We start from the raw sequence: 18833 nt of genomic DNA, 5'->3' as shown, positions 1-18833 counted from the left end.
AATATATATATAACTTTGGTAAAAGCTCTCATTTGTTTTACACAAGTGTATCTGATATGAGTTTTATGTAATAAATAAATAAAGCAACAGAAACAAAAAAGTCTTGGTTGCTTGCTTTGCTGTAAAATGTATGAAAAGAAGAATTGAGCCGCAAATCGAAATCTAGACATATTAAAATAGAAATTCTGAGAATGACCCCTTTCATTTTCGTCATCCCATAAATCTTGTCGACCCCCGGACGGATTTCTTTCTTTCATTCTTGACTCCTCCGAGTCCAAAGGGATATGAAATTAGAGTGTTAGGTTTATGCAGCAACCGCAACCGAAGATGAAGAAGAAAGTAGTTACCAATCGAAGCCGTTTAACAATTGGGATTTTGCTTGCATTCTTCATCCTCACCAATTTCTGGATGCTTTCCCGGATCCAAGATTCGCCTCCTCCTCCTCCTTCTTCTTCTTCTCTTAAATTGCGTTTCCTCAAATCAAATTCCTCCACACTCTCACTTCCGGTAACCTTCTTTTCTTTTCTTTTCTTTAGGGGATCTTTCATATTTTCACTTATTTGCCCAAATTTCCGTTATTTGTCAACCAGATCCAAGTGTTGTTTGTTATAAAAAAAAAAAAAAAAAAAAAAAAAAAAAAAAAAAAACTCATGTCGGTAGGTAGAAGGTTCTCAGCCACAATTTTACTTTGGAGTGCAATGCTTTTAACATGTATTTGATTTAAGTCTCAGGACCAACTGAGAAAGATTGCAAAAGGGAAGAAGCCGCATAAAACTGCTTATGCAAGGCTCTTATATAAAGCTGCTCATGCCTTGGCTGAAGTAACTGCTCTGCTCCCCCTTTATTTCACTTTCACATACTCTTTTTTACAAATCATTCTCATTTTTCTTTTAACATTTCAGAATCAGTACAAATCTACAGAGCCCAAAGATTTGTGGCTGGAACCCTATCATGCTGTTGCATCATTGTGGCAACCTTGTGCTGATCAGCGTGTTTGGAAACCTAGTGGTCTGTATTTATTTTCTGCTTAATATCTTGGATGTGTGTTATGGAACTCACATATATGAAATGCATTTTTTTTTACGGGAAATTGGCCTATAATAATCTCCTTATTGGCCGTTAATTATTCCCCCCACCAGTCCCACCTTTCACCTATTTTTCCTACAATGGTCCCCCGTTAAAAAAACTTAACGGAGTTAAGCTTTTTCCCAAATTACAAACAGATTTTTCAGGCCATTTGATTAGAACGACGATACGAGTCCATTGATGTAGAACTTGCCTCGAAACGATGCTCCAAACGATAAAAACGGCGCTTCAATTCGGGTGTTTAAATTTCCAATTAACCAAATTCAAGTCACTTGGAGCACCATTTCGAAGTAAGTTTTACATCAATGGACTCGTATCATCATTCTGATCAAAAACCCTAAAAAATCTGTTTGTAATTTGGAAAAAAGCTTAACTCCGTTAAGTTTTTTTTAACGGGGGACCATTGTAGGAAAAATTGGTGAAAGGTGGGACTAGTGGGGGGAATATTCTAAGGTGGGATTATTAATGACCAATAAGGTCTAGATGAGATTATTACAGACCAATTCCCCTTTTTTTACATATAAACACCTCTCAACCGATCGGTTATTAGTTAAACACATTCTTTAACGTACGTACGCACGTGTTCTTTTTTTCAGAGGGAAACAATGGTTACATTTTGGTTACTGCAAATGGTGGTATAAACCAACAGAGAGTAGCTGTAAGCTGGCATTTCTTACCACTTTTTTTGACCATTTTTAGTTTCGGACTATCTGCAAACACGGATTTCAGCTTGTTTTGGTTTAACAACAGGTCTGCAACATAGTTGCAGTTGCAAGACTACTTAATGCAACTCTTGTTATTCCCACCTTTATGTTCAGTAGCGTGTGGAGAGATACTAGGTAATAACTCGTGTCTTCTGTTAATATTTTGATTATAAGGGGCTGTAGTGACGATTGAATTCTTTTATATTTTAGTCAATTTGCAGATATATATCAAGAGGACTTTTTTATTGATTACCTGAAACCCGATATCCGTATAGTGAAGGAATTGCCAAAGGAGTTACAGTCACTGGATCTTGAAGCTATTGGTAGTGTGGTGAGTGATTTATCTCACTCGAAGCTAGTGTCTTCTAAAAATATATGATTTCTTGTATTTATTTTGAAACCATGCAGGTGACGGATGTTGATATTGCAAAAGAGACAAGACCCAGTTTTTACTTGAAACATATTCTTCCACTTTTAATGAAGAATAGAGTTGTTCATTTTGTTGGGTTTGGGAATCGTTTGGCATCTGATCCAATACCATATCACTTGCAGGTAGCATATGTTCCAACCAAAATATCTGAAGTAACTCCTTTAAAAAAGGTTATAAAGAATGAGTTAATAGCATTAGTTAAATGGTAACATAATGACAGACTAATGCACAGTTTTAACTTAGGGGGCGTTTGGTTCGCAGGATTTCAAGGGAATTGGAATTTGAATTCCATCACTTAACATGTTTGGTTCACAGAATTTGATGGAATTGGAATCCCAATTCCAATCTTCATGTGTTTGGTTTACAATGGAATTGGAATTAAAATTGGAATTAGGCATGAATTCCTTCAAATTCCTTTAACTAAAGGAATTCAAAATCCTTCCTATATGTGAAGGAATTAAAGTAAATTCATTTGAATCTTCATCCGTTTCGACCCGCACCGTTTCAACCCGTACCCGTTTCAACGCGAACAGTTTCGACTCGTATCGTTTCGACGCCAACAGTTTTGACCCGTAACGTTTTGACGCGAACGGTTTCGACCCGTACCGTTTCAAATCGAACCGTTTTGAACCGAACCGTTTCGACCCGTACCGTTTCAAATCGAACCGTTTGGAACCGAACCGTTTCGACCCGTACCGTTTCTAACCCAACCGTTTCGACCCGTCACGTTTCGAATCGAACTGTTTCAACCCGTACCGTTTCTAACCCAACCGTTTCGACCCGTACCGTTTCGAATCGAACCGTTTCGACCCGTACCGTTTCGACCAGTACTGTTTCAATCCGTACTGTTTCGACCCGTACCGTTTCGAATCGAACCGTTTCGATGCAAACAATTTTGACCCGAACCGTTTCAAATCGAACCATTTCGACCAGTACCGTTTTGACCCGTACTGTTTCGACCCGTACCGTCTCGAATCGAACCGTTTCGATGCGGACCGTTTCGACCTGAACCGTTTCGACGCAAACCGTTTCGAATCGAACCGCCTCGGTTCGAACCGTTTCAACCCGAACTGGTGGTTGTGGGTGCCGGGGTGATGGATTCCAACTCATTTGACAACCAAACACAACAAAAATGGAATTGAGATTCCAATTCCAACAATTTCCAATTACAATTGGAATGTTTAAATTCCAAATCCAATTCCTTCAAATCCTAATTCCTATACAAATTCCAATTCCAATTCCAAATTATTCCGTGAACCAAACGCCCCCTTAGAAACTCCTGAAATGAAAATGTTGCAAGTTCATGGTTTATTTTCAGATTAGATTTGTTTAAACATTTCTTTGTTATGTGGGAACTTCATACAGAGACTCCGATGCAGATGTAATTTTCACGCCCTGCAATTTACTCCAAAAATACAAGCAACAGCTGCCTTGTTGATTCAGAGGATGCGTCAGAATGCAACGCATTCAGGAATATTGGATGAAAACCTGGTTGGACCGTTTGCAAAGTCAAAGGGAAAAATCAAAAAAGATTTCCGATACTTGGCTTTACACTTGAGGTTTGAAATCGACATGGTAGCTCATTCTTTATGTGATTTTGGTGGCGGTGAAGAAGAAAAGAAGGAGCTGCAAGCATATCGTGAAATTCATTTTCCTGGATTAGTGGAGCTAAATAACAGCACTAAGTATGAATAATAAACCATTAATTAACATTTGATAATTTCATGAAAATTCATTTTCTTCGTTTTGAGTTGTTTCAGGGTACCCCAACCAGAGAGACTGAAGGCAGAAGGTCTGTGTCCCTTAATGCCTGAGGAAACCGTGCTTATGCTTGCTGGCCTTGGTTTCAAGCGTGAGACACGAATGTATTTGGCAGGTGCACATATTTATGGTGGAAAATCAAGGCTGGATGCTTTAACGACACTGTTTCCTAATATGGTCACTAAAGAGGACCTGTTGTCGCCATCTGAAATTGAACCTTTCTTGAACTTCTCATCTCAGGTATGTATGTATGTGTATGTATGTATGAAGAGAGAAATTACCCTAGTTTGTTTGTTACTTGTGAAGAAATGAATCTTTGGCTACATTATGAATTCATCTCATGTATTGATTGCAGCTAGCAGCACTAGACTTGATAACATGTACAGCATCGGATGTTTTTGCCATGACCGACTCAGGGAGTCAGTTATCGTCTTTAGTATCAGGTTACAGAGTATACTATGGTGGAGGGAAGATGCCGACGATCCGACCAAATAAACGCAGACTGGCAGACATTTTCATGAAAAACGACACGATCGAATGGAAAGTTTTTGAAACCCGAATCCGGAAAGCAGTGAGACAAAACAAACGGGTGTTTTCACGACCCGTAGGAAGGAGTGTATATAGATACCCTCGTTGCAGTGAATGTATGTGCAATACACAAGAAGCTATTCGTCCTCCTCCTCGATAATTTGGTAATTGTTATTTCTCTAATTCATTTATTGTTACATTAGTGTTGTATGTTATATGATGAGATCAGATAGGTTTCAATGTAAAAGTAATAGCTAAGGTGTTATTTTTTTTTATAAAAGTAATTTAATTTTAAACTTGGCGTTGTTCACCACACAAACTCTCTCTTTGTTGACTGACTGACTGACAGATTCTTTGCTCTTCATCTCCCTTGAGAAGCTTAATCCACATGCTTAATGAGAAAGTAGATGGTACTTTATAATAGAGATTTTTACATATTTCCCCCTCCTAAGCTGCGTTATTACGTGTTTCCCCAAACCATAAAATCAATTACATATTTCCCTTTTTTTTGAGAAATTACCCAATTACCCTGGTCATAACCTAACTGCGTAATAACCCATCTGCCAAAACCCTACACAACAACATCACGTTTCTTCTTCTTCATCGACGTCTCTTCTTCTTCCCACCAAAACTAACGCACACAGGTATGTTCAATCGAATCTTGCATGTTTACGTAATCACATCTGCCATTCGTATAATCACTAGATATATTCTTGGTTGTTTATGTAATCGCATCTGTTCATCTTCTTCAAAAAAATCACGACACAATTGATTTTAGAGTTTGGAGAAATACGTAATAAAGCAGCTTAAGAGGGGGAAATATGTAAAAATCCCTTTATAATAATATAATTTGCAACTCACGGGACAATTTTCATCCCTCCTCCCTTTATCAGATTCACGTCACCCTTGGATTTCCTGATTCATATGGGCAGGGAAGGAAAGACATAAAATCACATTGAACAAGTTACTAATTAATAATTATTAATAATTAATTTATTCATCGGACCATATCTGCTTTTTCGCACCCTCCTCTTGGTTTTGAGAGCAGTCCGCACTTTTTGGACTTTCGCTTTCAACCCCTTGTCTTAGACTGGACGGTATGGAGGACAGCCCTAGGCCCATCCCCTTGCCGCCGCCCCAGCAATGCCACCCCCCGCTCCGTCGCCGCCCCTGTGGCATCCTCTTCGTCCGCAATCAGCCGCCCAAGCCGGGCCTCACTCCCACACACACACACCTATACATACATACATATATACATAAAGGGGCTCATTCCCCACCTAGGTCCATCCCCTTTAGGCCCATCCTCACACCCGCTTACGTGGCGGTCTACGTGGCGGCCCATCTGATGTAGACTAGGAAATGGGATACGAAATCGGACCTGTTGATTCACACAGAATACCAGGAACAATTCTTCCAAAATTCGTTGATTCTTGTGGAATACCGAAAATTGGGGGTTTCACACTCAAGACACTCACAAGTGAATTGGGAGAAAAAATGACTTTTCATAAAACTCAAAACTGATTATCTTCCTCCCATTACATTCATATAAATAACAACGTAAATTCAAAACGGGCCTCAAAACACACTTGGGCCAAAAGCTAGAACCAAATAAAAGTCCACGAAAAGCACTAAAAAACATAAAAATGTAAATAACTCATAGAAATAAGCGTTTTTTTGGCCTGAACGTAGACCCAAACCACCTACGGTGTTTGTAGAAAGATGGGCTTCGTTCTCACAATCGTTTCGCCTGGTTGCACGCCCAAAACGGACACCTGTAGCCCAAGTTAGAGCCATTTTAGTGAAACCCCTTTTGTCACGCGATCTTGGGCCTCCAAATACAAGATGACCCGCTCCTCCACACTTGGGCCCGCATCACCATCCCCTTGGGGATGAGGCTCACCATACCTTCCAGTCTTATCGCGGCAAAAAAAAACTATAAAAAGTAATATTAAAAGTAAATTGCCAAAATTGTCCATGAGGTTTGGGCGTATTTGTCTGTTTTATCCAAAACGACCTTTTTGTGCATTACAGTTCTTCACCTTTTAGTGTTTATTTCATTCTTGAAGTTGACAATTTTTTCTTAGGGATGAAAATGACAAGATTTTAAACTTTTTAGCTGAAAATGGCACATCATGGACGAAAAACGCAAAAGTGGCCAAACATCAAGGATGAAAGTGGCATTGTACTCTTTTTTTTAATTATTTTTTGTTTACTTAAAGAAGAAAATGCTATGCGGCATTTAGTGGAAGAAGAAAATGTCATGCGGCATTTAGTGGATTCATTAGTAGATCGTAAGAACCGTAGAGGTGTACAAAATCGATTTCGTTTGGGAGGGTATGGAGGCTTAACTATAACCGTAACCAAGTTTTAGTTATGAAAGATTGTTTAACTATAACTATAACTGATGGTTAGTCAACCATGGGTCGTTTAACCATCGGTTGTGGTTCGATCTATGTTATTTTATTTAATCTAACACCTAGGTCTAGCTCGTTTAGACTTCTATGTCTTAGGTCAAGCCCATGCTATTCGAGTGGCCCAATACAAGGTCCATGCTATTGGATTTGAGCACGAAAAAAAATCTGGATATTCTTGTTCCTAATAAAAATAATTACTCTATTACTCTATTATTAATAGACAAACTTTGTTAACGGTATCAGGGGCATTTAAGGGATTTTTTATTTAAAATCTAAAGTTGGTGATCATAAAATTGTTTAATTTGATCATAATCATTTAATACTCATTACTCTATTATTATTACTCTATTATTACTCTATCCATTATTATTATTATTATTTTATTATTAATAGACAAACTTTGAGAATAGTGTCAGGAGAATTTAAAGGATTTTTTTTTTATCTCTATTATTAAGAGACAAACTTTGTGAATAGTGTCAGGGGCATTTTAAGGGATTTTTAAAAAAAAATCTAAAGTTGTTAATCCTAAAATTATTTTATTTGATCATAGTAATTTAATACTTATTCCTCTCTATAACAATTTTTTGATACAAATTAGCCGTTCAATTTATATGTATTAGACTTTAAACAACCGATGGCTCCTTGTAAGTTGTAAAAAACTAACCCTGATCTTGTACGATAGTGTGGGGATAGGTACAACTCAGAGCCGTGTAAAATAAAGAAAAGAGACCCTTCATACAAAGACTAGTCAACGAAATAAAATATGAAGTAAGGAAACCATACACAAATAAATGAAATAATCACAAAATTACAAATGTCTCTCTATCAAGATTCAAAGTCATGCTTACCCTATTTATTTCTTTGAATTTTAGTAAGACAAATCCAACTTCATATGAAAAACGTGTAATGTTGTCATCGGTGATGGATCCATAAATTTTTTTCATATGCGGAATTTTTGGAGGTTGGTGCTCTATTATTAAATATTATAAAAATGGTCTAGGATGGGACCCGGTAAAAGTTGTTGCGTCTGCCGAGTCGGGTAAAAAGTAATTCCAGAAAATATTATCAGAAAATAAAATGTGAAAGATAGGAGTATTGGTCAAATTTGTATCCATCCATCTTCTAAAACGGGGTTATCGATATTCTATAGGAAATTGTATTTTAATGATCTCATATATTTATTTCTTTGAATTTTAGTAAGACAAATCCAACTTCATATGAAAAACGTGTAATGTTGTCATCGGTGATGGACCCATAAATTTTTTTCATATGCGGATTTTTTGGAGGTTGGTGCTCTATTATTAAATATTATAAAAATGGTCTAGGATGGGACCCGGTAAAAGTTGTTGCGTCTGCCGAGACGGGTAAAAAGTAATTCCAGAAAAGATATTATCAAAAAATAAAATGTGAAAGATAGGAGTATTGGTCAAATTTGTATCCGTCCATCTTCTAAAACGGGGTTATCGATATTCTCTAGGAAATTGTATTTTAATGATCTCATATAAAGGTATACCCGTTTACCTTTAGGGATGGCAATGGAACCATAACCACATGGGTAAACCTGAAATCCGACAAATTTGGAACCGGTTTGGAGTCAGTTAATCGGGTTTGGGATTAATATTTATTCTTTTTGCGGGTTTGGGATTTGATGGTATACCCGTTTACCCACACGATTACCCGATAAAGTTTCCCGTTACCCGATTGTATACACGATATAATTTATTTATATTTTTTTAAATCTATACTATATAATAAAAGAAACCATGTTTGGGACACTTATCATAATATTAGACCATGTACTCTATGAATAATTATCATTTAGTTTAATATCTTATAATTAATTATAGATAATCTTCTATGAAATATTATTTAGTTCAATCTCTTCAACCTAATTATAGATAATTATTATTTATATCTATACAAATAACAATTAAAATCTTTATCTTTACTATTTAATAAAGTAAAGTCTTAAAGGACATATGGTATTAATCAACTATAAAAGATTTAGGACTTATTTAGTCAATAATTATAAATAATATTGGTTAATTGTGATAATTATAATAAATATTTGTGCTATACGATAATCCATCATTAAAAAACATTAAAAAAATATATGACTATGTTTAATTGTGATAAAATTATGATCAATATTAATTTATAACCATCTAATCGGGTTATAAATTATAAAAGTAATTTTACATATATTTAATTCATGTATTAGAATACATAGGATTTATTATATAGTTTAAATTGTTCAACCCGTGTAACACACGGGAAACTAACCTAGTATGCATATATATGATACATTAATTTTTTTAATATATATAGGTATTTTATCAAGTATAATATTAAATGTAACTCATGAATATTTATAATATATATATATATATATATATATATATATATATATATATATATATATATATATATATATATATATATATATATATATATATATATATATATATATATATATATATATATAGGAACATGATCAGGAGAGAACGCCTCAAAGTGTGAGAACGGTGAGAACGATTCTCAGCCACAAGATCTTAGTGGTTTGTGGCTAAGATTGATGCGGTGACATTTTTGTAAATTATAGGGGCCTTGGAACTACCAGGAGGGGTAAAATAGAAAGATCCAAACAAAGGTGCACATGCCAATCACATGCCATTTTCCCCCATCATATTTAAACGACAATAATTTTTTTATACGTGATTATTTTTCGAAAAAAATTACACCATAAAACTCAACGTTTTTTATCTTTCTCACGAGTATACTATTAATATACTTTTCGAAAAAAATTAACTGGGTTTTATGGCGTTTTTCTGAACTGGGTGTTTTATGGCGTTTTATACTAGATATTTTCATGACGTTTTTCTGAACTAGGTGTTTTTATGGCGTTTTAAATAGGTATTTTCATGGCGTTTTTCTCAACTGAGTGTTTTATGGCGTTTTCAACTGAGTTTTTTCATGGCGTTTTTCTGAACTGGGTGTTTTATGGCGTTTTTACAGTACAAATTATGATTTTTCTGAGCTCAAAAATTAGGCGGTTAGACACAAAAAAAAAAAAAAAAAAAACTGGTTTTTTTAGCTGTCGCAAATTATAGCTCAAAAAATAGCTTTTTTTGTGGCGTTTTAACTGGGAACTTATGGCGTTTTTTGAGCTATATGACTAAAAAATGATTTTTTTTGAGCTGTTGTAAATTACAGCTCAAAAAATAGTTTTTTTGGCGTGGCGTTTTAACTGGGAGCTTATGGCGTTTTTTGAGCTATATGGCTAAAAAATGGTTTTTTTGAGCTTTGTAAATTATAGCTCAAAAAATAGTTTTTTTTTTGGCGTGGCGTTTTAACTGGGAGCTTATGGCGTTTTTTGAGCTATATGACTCAAAAATGGTTTTTTGAGTTGTTGTAAATTATAGCTTAAAAAATATTTTTTTTTTGTTATGGCGTTTTAACTGGGAGCTATATCGCTCGAAAAATGGTTTTTTTGAGCTGCTGTAAATTATAGCTAAAAATAGCTTTTTTTTGTGTGTGCATAACAATAGCTTTTTTGAGTGTTTTTATGACGTTTTATTTGAACACCCAGTTCATGTGAGCGGGTTTATTGATAATATTACCCCTTAGTGTAATTTAACATCAATGCCACATGTCACCACCAAAATTGTTCTCACCGTTCTCACACTTTTCACCGTTCTCTCTAAATCCGGACCCTATATATATATATATATATATATATATATATATATATATATATATAGGGTCGGGATTTGGAGAAAACGGTAGAAAGTGTGAGAACGGTGAGAACGCTTATCGATCGTCCGATTAAAACAATCTATGTACTAGATTGGCGCGGTGGCGTTTTCGTAAATAACATCAATTTTCTTACGTGGACGCGCCTCATTAAGGGTTAAAGCGTCTTTACACCTCTATACCAAAACGCCATACTGATGAATACAACGCCATAACGGACCAAAACACATCGCTATATAAAGAAAAAACATCCCAAACATAAAAAACACACCCCCAGAACCTGAAACGCCATATTTTATACTATATACCATTAAACTTACAAACACCAAAATCCCCAAAACATCAGACACAACTACTCAAAAACGCCATATTTTCTACGGTTCTTTCAGACACACTATTCCCTCAGTAAAACGCCAAAAATGCCAAATATCGTTTCTTGTATATTCAAATATTGTTCTACGCCAAAGATTCGAATAATGCATTTTTCCCTGAGGTGCTGTGACTCAAATAACATTTTGCTGCATGATATGGACAAATGATAAACAAAAAAATGCTGGGGTCAGACTGATGCCATTTTTTGTGTTTTGTTCTTGATGAATATTATAATGACATGAAAAGACAAATGCCACTAATGAGTTGTTTGAAGATACATATTCAAACAAAAAACTCATGTCATTTTGTTTTCACAAACGACCACAAAAACACAAGCAGGGCTAAGCCAAACCGCCAGTGAACATGTTTCAAAGAAGAAAGAGACTAACGACGGAGAAGATTTAAAAGATGAATTGTTTCTATTTAATTTTTTTAATTTTCTTTTTTCTGTTGGTTGTTATGTATTTTTCAACTTAGAATAAAAAATAAAATTATACTAATAAAACGTCAAAACAGTCATAATTATTGTGAAAATGCCATAATGCAATAAAACGCCAAAACTACCAACCTATAATAAAAGTAATTTGCAGAAGTATTATTAAAAGCTAAAAATGAAAAAAAAACATCAAAAACTACTTAAAGCGATTAAAAAACGCCATATTTGGAAGATGGAATGTCTAAGACCATAAAAACTCATAAAAACCTCCACAAAAACAGTAAAAAATAAACACAGAAAAATGAAAAGACGGCTACTTTATTAATATCATTTATTATAAAATAAAAATCCCGCCTAAACTACGCGCCAAAAACATCCTATAAGAGAGACGCCTGCACAATCAACTTATCACACCACCAAAAACATAAACGCCATCTTATCTTTCCAACAAACCATTGCAATAAAACGCCAAAACTACCAACCTATAATAAAAGTAATTTGCAGAAGTATTATTAAAAGCTAAAAATGAAAAAAAAAAACATCAAAAACTACTTAAAGCGATTAAAAAACGCCATATTTGGAAGATGGAATGTCTAAGACCATAAAAACTCATAAAAACCTCCACAAAAACAGTAAAAAAATAAACACAGAAAAATGAAAAGACGGCTACTTTATTAATATCATTTATTATAAAATAAAAATCCCGCCTAAACTACGCGCCAAAAACATCCTATAAGAGAGACGCCTGCACACTTATCACACCACCAAAAACATAAACGCCATCTTATCTTTCCAACAAACCATTCACTTTAAAACGCAAAAAAAAAAAAAAAAAAAAACTTAAAAAAGCCACAGATGCGGAAACTCCTTTCTTCTATATCGAGTATTGTTCTGAATGAAGATTCACTGAATGGGTTCTACTCTGAGGTGGGTATCACTATAAGCTTTTGCTGAATGAGATGGACAAATTTTCATGAAAAAACGAAGAAAAAAAGACTTTTACCCCTTAATGAAGACGGGCGTTATGAAGGAAAATAAGGATCTACATAAGGTATTCAAGACAGGTTCAAAAACGCCAAAATGAGTTAAAGTAGAAGAGACTGATGACAGTGAAGATCTGGAAGAGAAATTAGATTATAATTTTTTTTTTCAATTTCTATTGTTTGTTATCTAATTCTTTGATTTTATTATCTAAATATCTACTAAAAAAATTTAATATAAAACGCCAAAAACACCAAAACGACTACGACAGATAGATTGAAACCTGAGAGAACGGATGTTAGTTAAGCACGATGTTGCTATAAAACGCCAAAAACGCCAAACAAGGTATTACTGAAAAATCAACACTATTTCACCGGTGAAATTGAACGAAAACAGAAATTGCTAAACAGTAAAATTAAGAGACAGTAACAACATTGCCAAACATTTATTATATTAAAAGCCACTACATGAAAAACTGAATTTATTTATCTTTTCAAAACGCCATAATTGAATGTCAAATTATAAACCTGTATCATACTTGATATAATAAACATCAAGAAAATTACTGATGTTTTTTAAATCATAGACATGCATTCGGATTTAAAAAACAATAAAAACGCCAAAACATACCTAAAACGCCAAAATATTTACTATCATCCTGATCTACAAACAATAAAACGCGGCGTATTTATTAAACGCCAAAAAATGGAAACGGTATGTGAGATGCGTTTAAAAAAAGAAATATGAAATGACAAAAAAACCCCTCCGCCCTTCTCTAAGCGGCGTGACACGTGTTGGGCCAGGAAGCGTTCTCACCGTTCTCACACTTTCTACCGTTTTCTCCTGATCCCGTTTCTATATATATATATATATATATATACATATACACACACATATTGCAGTTATTTAATACATTTTTATAGTTATAATATTAAATGTAACTCATGAGTAGTTATCCACCAAATACCCGATGGGTTTTGCGTCGGGCATACCCAACTAGTAATTTTTTTAGATTAACGGGTTACCTGAAACATGTGGGTATACCCATTACCCGATGGATATTTACCCGCTAGAAACCCGATGGGTTTGACCATTACCCGATGGATATTTACCCGCTAGAAACCCGATGGGTTTGAGATAAACTTATCTAACCGGGTTTGGGTTTGAGTTTACCTAAACCCGACCCATTGTCATCCTTACACCCTTGAATATCCCACTGGCAGTCCCACTTTTGAACTATTTTACCTTCAACAGTCCTCAGTTAAAAAAACTTAAGTTTTTTCCATATTATGTTTTAGGGCTTTTAATTAGAAAAAAGCAACCCCGTTAAGTTTTTTTTTTTTAACTTAGGACTGTTGAAGGATAAATAGGTAAAAGGAGGGACTACCGGTAGAAATATTCAAAAGTGAGATCAATAATGGCCAATAACGTCTATTTAGGTTATTAGAATTCAATTTTCCATACTCTATTATAAGTTTGACCCTATATATATATATATATATATGGAGAGGATCATGAGAAAATTAAATATAAATGAGAAAATTAAAAAACTAACTAAAAAAACCTAAAAAAAAGCTAAAACCATGCCAATTTTTTTTACAATTTTTTATAAAAAAATCGCTAGTTTTTATATATAAAAAAATTAATTTTTTTTGTTGTACTGCACATGTGCATTATATGTGTACTACACATGTGCACTATATCCGTAATAGTGCACATGTGCATTACAACAAAAAAAATTTATTTTTAATTTTTTTTTGAAAATATTTTTCCATACATAAAAACCTGCGATTTTTTTATAAAAATTAAAAAAAAAATTGGTATGTTTTTTAGGCTTTTTAGTTAGTTTTTTGGTTTTCTCATTTAAACTAGTTTTCTCATGATTCATCCCCTATATACATATATTGTTAGTAAAGGACGATAAATAGTAATTTTAATTTTATAATAATACATAGCTTTTTATTATTTTTTTATTTTTAATAACATATTTTTAAATTTTTCCCTTTTTTAAAACCATATATTTCCTATATATTTTTTTAATAATTCTCTTTTCTTTTTTTAGAACATATATTATCGATTAATTTGATATTCTTTAATAATTTACGTTTATAACTTTTAACTAAAACCTAAATACGTAGTTATGCTTAATTTTTTCCCGAACATTCCGTTATAAGTTTTGTTAAAAACGAAATTGTACTTATAATAAAGTATTTATTTGGTATCATAAACAGTACTATGATAAACTAAACGGTTATAATGGTTTGCCTTTCTAAACAACATGCTTTATTTTCAAAACCACGTTTGTTTTACATTATCATTTGCTCGGTTTCGTCGTAATGCGCGACGACAAAAAAACTAGTTATCTTAGTTGACCAGAAAGTACAAATGTTTTTTTTCCTTTTTTTGTCAGCAGGGGCGGATCTATAGGGTGGTAAGGGGTTGCCCGGGATACCCCTCAACTTTCTTCGCGAGGTGCAATTTTTCTTTTATTATCCGTTTTATTTATCTGGGATACCCCTAAGCAAATGTGCAGGATACCCCTGAGTATAAATGAAAAAAAAAAGAAATGAAATTTTAGATCTGACGGAAATGAAAACTTCCAGTACGGGACTTGCAGGCGGCATCTTGAAAAAGAAGATGAAGTTTTATTATTAATATAATATAATATAATAATAAAATAATATGCATTGGGAATGAAAAGGGCTATTCTGCAAAGATGAGAAGTTAATATCATTTAGTTTATTTAGTTGATTGTAAACTACTTTTTTGTTGTTTATTTATTATTTTACATGTTCATTAATACTTTTGTTTTTTTTAATAGTTTTACTATACACACGTATTAATGCCTAAATAATACATAATTTTAACTATATCTTATCTTAAAACATCATATTATAATTTATAAATATTATTACTAACTATTTAATATTTTTATTCAACTCGTTTAATACACAGATCTATAACCTAGGGAAAGGGTAAAATTTAAGTTGTGAGAACCATTAGAACTAAGCTTTTCAAAAGGTTTTTTGACAAAAAAAAATTTCTCAAAAATCTTAAAAAAATCACTTGTTCCAACAAAAAAAATGTTGCATACGAAATTTACATTAGGTGTAAAAAAAATTTCATCGCCGTAACAAAATTTACATTAGGCATAAACAAAACTTACATTAGACGACGTTACTACTAACTCGACAATTTTTTTGTTTTGTTTTGTTTTTTTTTTTTTTTTTTTTTTTTGCTTTTACAGATGTGTTTTTAATATTTTCATATACGTTTGTGCAAAAAAATTGTGACCCAACTCACACGGGAAGTAGGATTTCTCATGATTCTCACAACTCGTGGTGGTTCTTAATTGAACCGAAGCCTGTATATATATATAATCTAAGGGACCGATTTTATTAGCCGCACAGACCCCTTTAGGGGCCATCGAATTCTTAGGAATGGGTCTAGATAAAAAAAAAAATTGGGATACTCCTGGATATTTCTTCTAGTTCCGCCACTGTTTGTCAGTTTTAAGATACGTTTTTAATGATTGGTTTTGGGCGTTGGATTCTAATGGCACCCAATAAGATTCGGACATGCTTAAAAGCCACACAACATAACTTTGTAACGTGTGTAATTGTTTTCTGATGTAGTTCTTGTTTTTTTTTCTTTTCTCCTTTGTATCTGGTCTTTCGCTGGTCTTTCTTGCTTATATTATACTAGAAAAAATCTCCGGGTTATGCGTTGGGAATTTAGCCAGTACCGATTTGTTTTGTTACGATACTAACACTCAATATAGCAATCAAAAAAGAAAATCTAATATATTCCAAATATATATCACAAATGAAAAATTTTAAAATATAAAACATTGCTATATTGCAGGTAACTTATATAAAAGAAATATATTAAAAGTTTACCTTTTTTTGGTAAAGAAAAACAACTCAAGCATTTCTTATTTTCTTGCCTTTCAAAAATATATTTATATCATGTGAAATACCCAAATTTAACATAATTAATCTTAAATTCTAATATTCTATACAAATATAAACTATGCATTTATATTTAATAAAAGCTAATAGGTGATACCCACTATTAATTAGACCATGTGTAGTGGTGGGTGAAGATAATGCCCCTTCTTTGGGCATAATTCGTCATGTGGCAGTTAAATCAGCATTGGGATATTATGGACATTTGTTTAAAATAGGTGTATTGGTATAATGCCCAATAATATCCTTTCCAATGATTACTCAATTATTTTTTTTGTTTTTCTTTTAAAATTAAAATTAATAATATTTTCTTAAATAAAAAAATTACATTACTAAAAATAAAAAAAAAACCCGGAAAATGCTAATATTTGCGCGTATGCCATCACATTCAGGTCCATCTCTTGGAAATTGAAGGACGGTTGTAGTTGGGTCGTGTCCGAGCGATATGAAGTTTGGTTGTTGGGTCTATACGGAACACCGAAAGGGGGTCGGAAGAGATTCATGATATAATTTTATTTATAAAATATGAAGAAGTGTTGAAGAGAAGAGGGTAAAGTTTATAAAAAATGGAGTGGATAGTTGGGTTTTTATTGGTAAAAAATTGGATTAAAATAATAAAAAATAATTTTTTTATTAACATTGGACCCAATGGTCCATTCTCGAATCCTGCACAAAATTAGGCGTTTTAAAAACACTGAGCTTTTTTTTTTGAAAAAAACACCCTTGGGGGCAATATTGGAGCGTGATGGGGTTTTTTTGAGAGAAAAACCCTAAAACCCACTCCATTAGGGGTGGTCTTATATAATTATAAGATGTGACATTGCTCCATTAAATGGTCACATAACATCCATATATTTTATGCACTTTAAGTCTCTAATAACGACAAATATAAATAGATAGAAAATAACTAAGTGATATATTTAAATAAACTAGGTTGTGTTATAAAACTTCTAATAGTCCTCTTAATCAAAACTGAAGCCTTTTTAACAAAAACTATTTTATTAACAAATAAAAGGTGGCTAGCATGTGGGAGGACTGAATAGTCGGGACAACTTTTATTTTTATGTGAAATAATAACTTTCACCTAGCTATTTTGATATAAAATATTAAAATTCTAATTTTCATCTTCTCAATTCATCACCAACACCACCTCTGTCCACCATGCCACTACCATAACCACTACAATCAACAATAGGGGAGCCACCACTGGCAGTTGCCTATTCCGACCGGCATACCCCGCCACCGTAAAGATCTCCAACTCCTCCATAACGTTCCATCACCTTCACCTCCTTATTCCAGATTTATGGTCGATGTCATTGTACGCCACCGATGTAAACCTACATGACCTTCAATCGCCGGAAACGACCATCATCTGAAACCTTAACCTCCCCTCGAACAACTACGGGGTCATTGCCGCCGTGGCATGTTGTTTAAATCGAAATATGCAACACCGTCGTTCATCTTTGTCGGAAATTCAGCCGAGTTCCGCCGCTGCCCACCACCGCTGTGTTGTCGTTGCGGTGGTGGGCCTATAACATTACGCCACGTGGATAGAGCAGCGTTAACATCTACTTTACATGCAAGTTCGAAAATGTTATAGATATAATTGTCGGTAAAAAAACATAATTTTGTACTTAGCACACCAGCATAATATGTTACTCAAGAGTACTACCCTCATCGTCAATAATTGAACTTCGACAATTTCAGCTAGTGCCATGTTTGCTATGTGCACATAGAATGTATAAATGTGTGACGCTCGGGAGGCAAGAGTGAAATGGTACTAACTTTAACGTTATTTTACTTATTTAATGAAAAAATGTAAAAGGCGGTGGATGCTTAATCATGCGTCATGTGGTGGCGTTGATAGCCGAAAGACAAGGAGGTACATGCACCAATCGATCTTTGTCGCGATTGTTTAAATGTTATGTGCCTTAGGTCCAAGGCTTGATACAAAACTACTATCAAGCCGGGGGTCTCACTGGAAGAAACATCTCTATTCCTGTGGGATAGAGGTAAGGCTGTCTATATTTTACCCTTATCAGACTCTACATTAGTTTTGCTATTGAGAGAGAGAGAGAGAGAGAGAGAAAGAGAGAGGAAGAGAGAGAGAGAGAGGATTAGGGTTATTTGTGAACCTCCCCCTATTTGTGAACTAAATGAACCAATCTAGACCATTCATCTTGTTGAAAAAGGGTATTATAGGAAGTAAACAAATATTCTTTCCTTAATTGTTTTTTGACTTTTAAATAAACTATCCCATAATTTTTAAATTGTGACAACTGGCACCAAACCGGTAATTTCCATACACTTTAATTATTATTTAATGACTGCAATTATGTGCTTAATTGCCAGCAGTGGCTGAACACATACTAAACAAGTGAATTCATGCACGTTGTATAC

The 18833-nt window shown here is 33.8% G+C and overlaps 1 protein-coding gene across 2 annotated transcripts; it reads left to right on the top strand.

Annotated features, from left to right (window-relative positions):
- On the top strand, positions 1 to 4819 carry LOC110939602 (O-fucosyltransferase 15). Of its 2 annotated transcripts, none has more exons than XM_022181171.2 (10): positions 1 to 507; positions 732 to 821; positions 903 to 1008; positions 1683 to 1744; positions 1837 to 1925; positions 2001 to 2121; positions 2199 to 2342; positions 3586 to 3905; positions 3981 to 4221; positions 4337 to 4819. In XM_022181171.2, the coding sequence occupies exons 1-10, from the start codon at positions 307 to 309 to the stop codon at positions 4667 to 4669; spliced, it is 1707 nt and encodes a 568-aa protein (XP_022036863.1). In that variant the 5' UTR covers positions 1 to 306; the 3' UTR covers positions 4670 to 4819. The 2 variants fall into 2 exon arrangements, with proteins under 2 accessions (XP_022036863.1, XP_022036862.1); XM_022181170.2 differs by having other exon boundaries at positions 726 to 821.
- Positions 4820 to 18833: the final 14014 nt, after the last annotated feature.

This window comes from Helianthus annuus, chromosome 5 (assembly GCF_002127325.2).
Source record: "Helianthus annuus cultivar XRQ/B chromosome 5, HanXRQr2.0-SUNRISE, whole genome shotgun sequence".
Classification (NCBI taxonomy): domain Eukaryota; kingdom Viridiplantae; phylum Streptophyta; class Magnoliopsida; order Asterales; family Asteraceae; genus Helianthus; species Helianthus annuus.
Note: the sequence above shows the minus strand (reverse complement) of the source record. Positions and strands in the feature narration are given on the sequence as shown.

Bases quoted from the DNA above. Each gene is read 5' to 3' on its own strand.
- LOC110939602 (XM_022181170.2), top strand. From the start codon at position 307: ATGCAGCAACCGCAACCGAAGATGAAGAAGAAAGTAGTTACCAATCGA. The intron at 1,009-1,682 runs GTCTGTATTTAT...TCTTTTTTTCAG, and splicing joins GCGTGTTTGGAAACCTAGTG to AGGGAAACAATGGTTACATT. The intron at 4,222-4,336 runs GTATGTATGTAT...TATTGATTGCAG, and splicing joins TCTTGAACTTCTCATCTCAG to CTAGCAGCACTAGACTTGAT.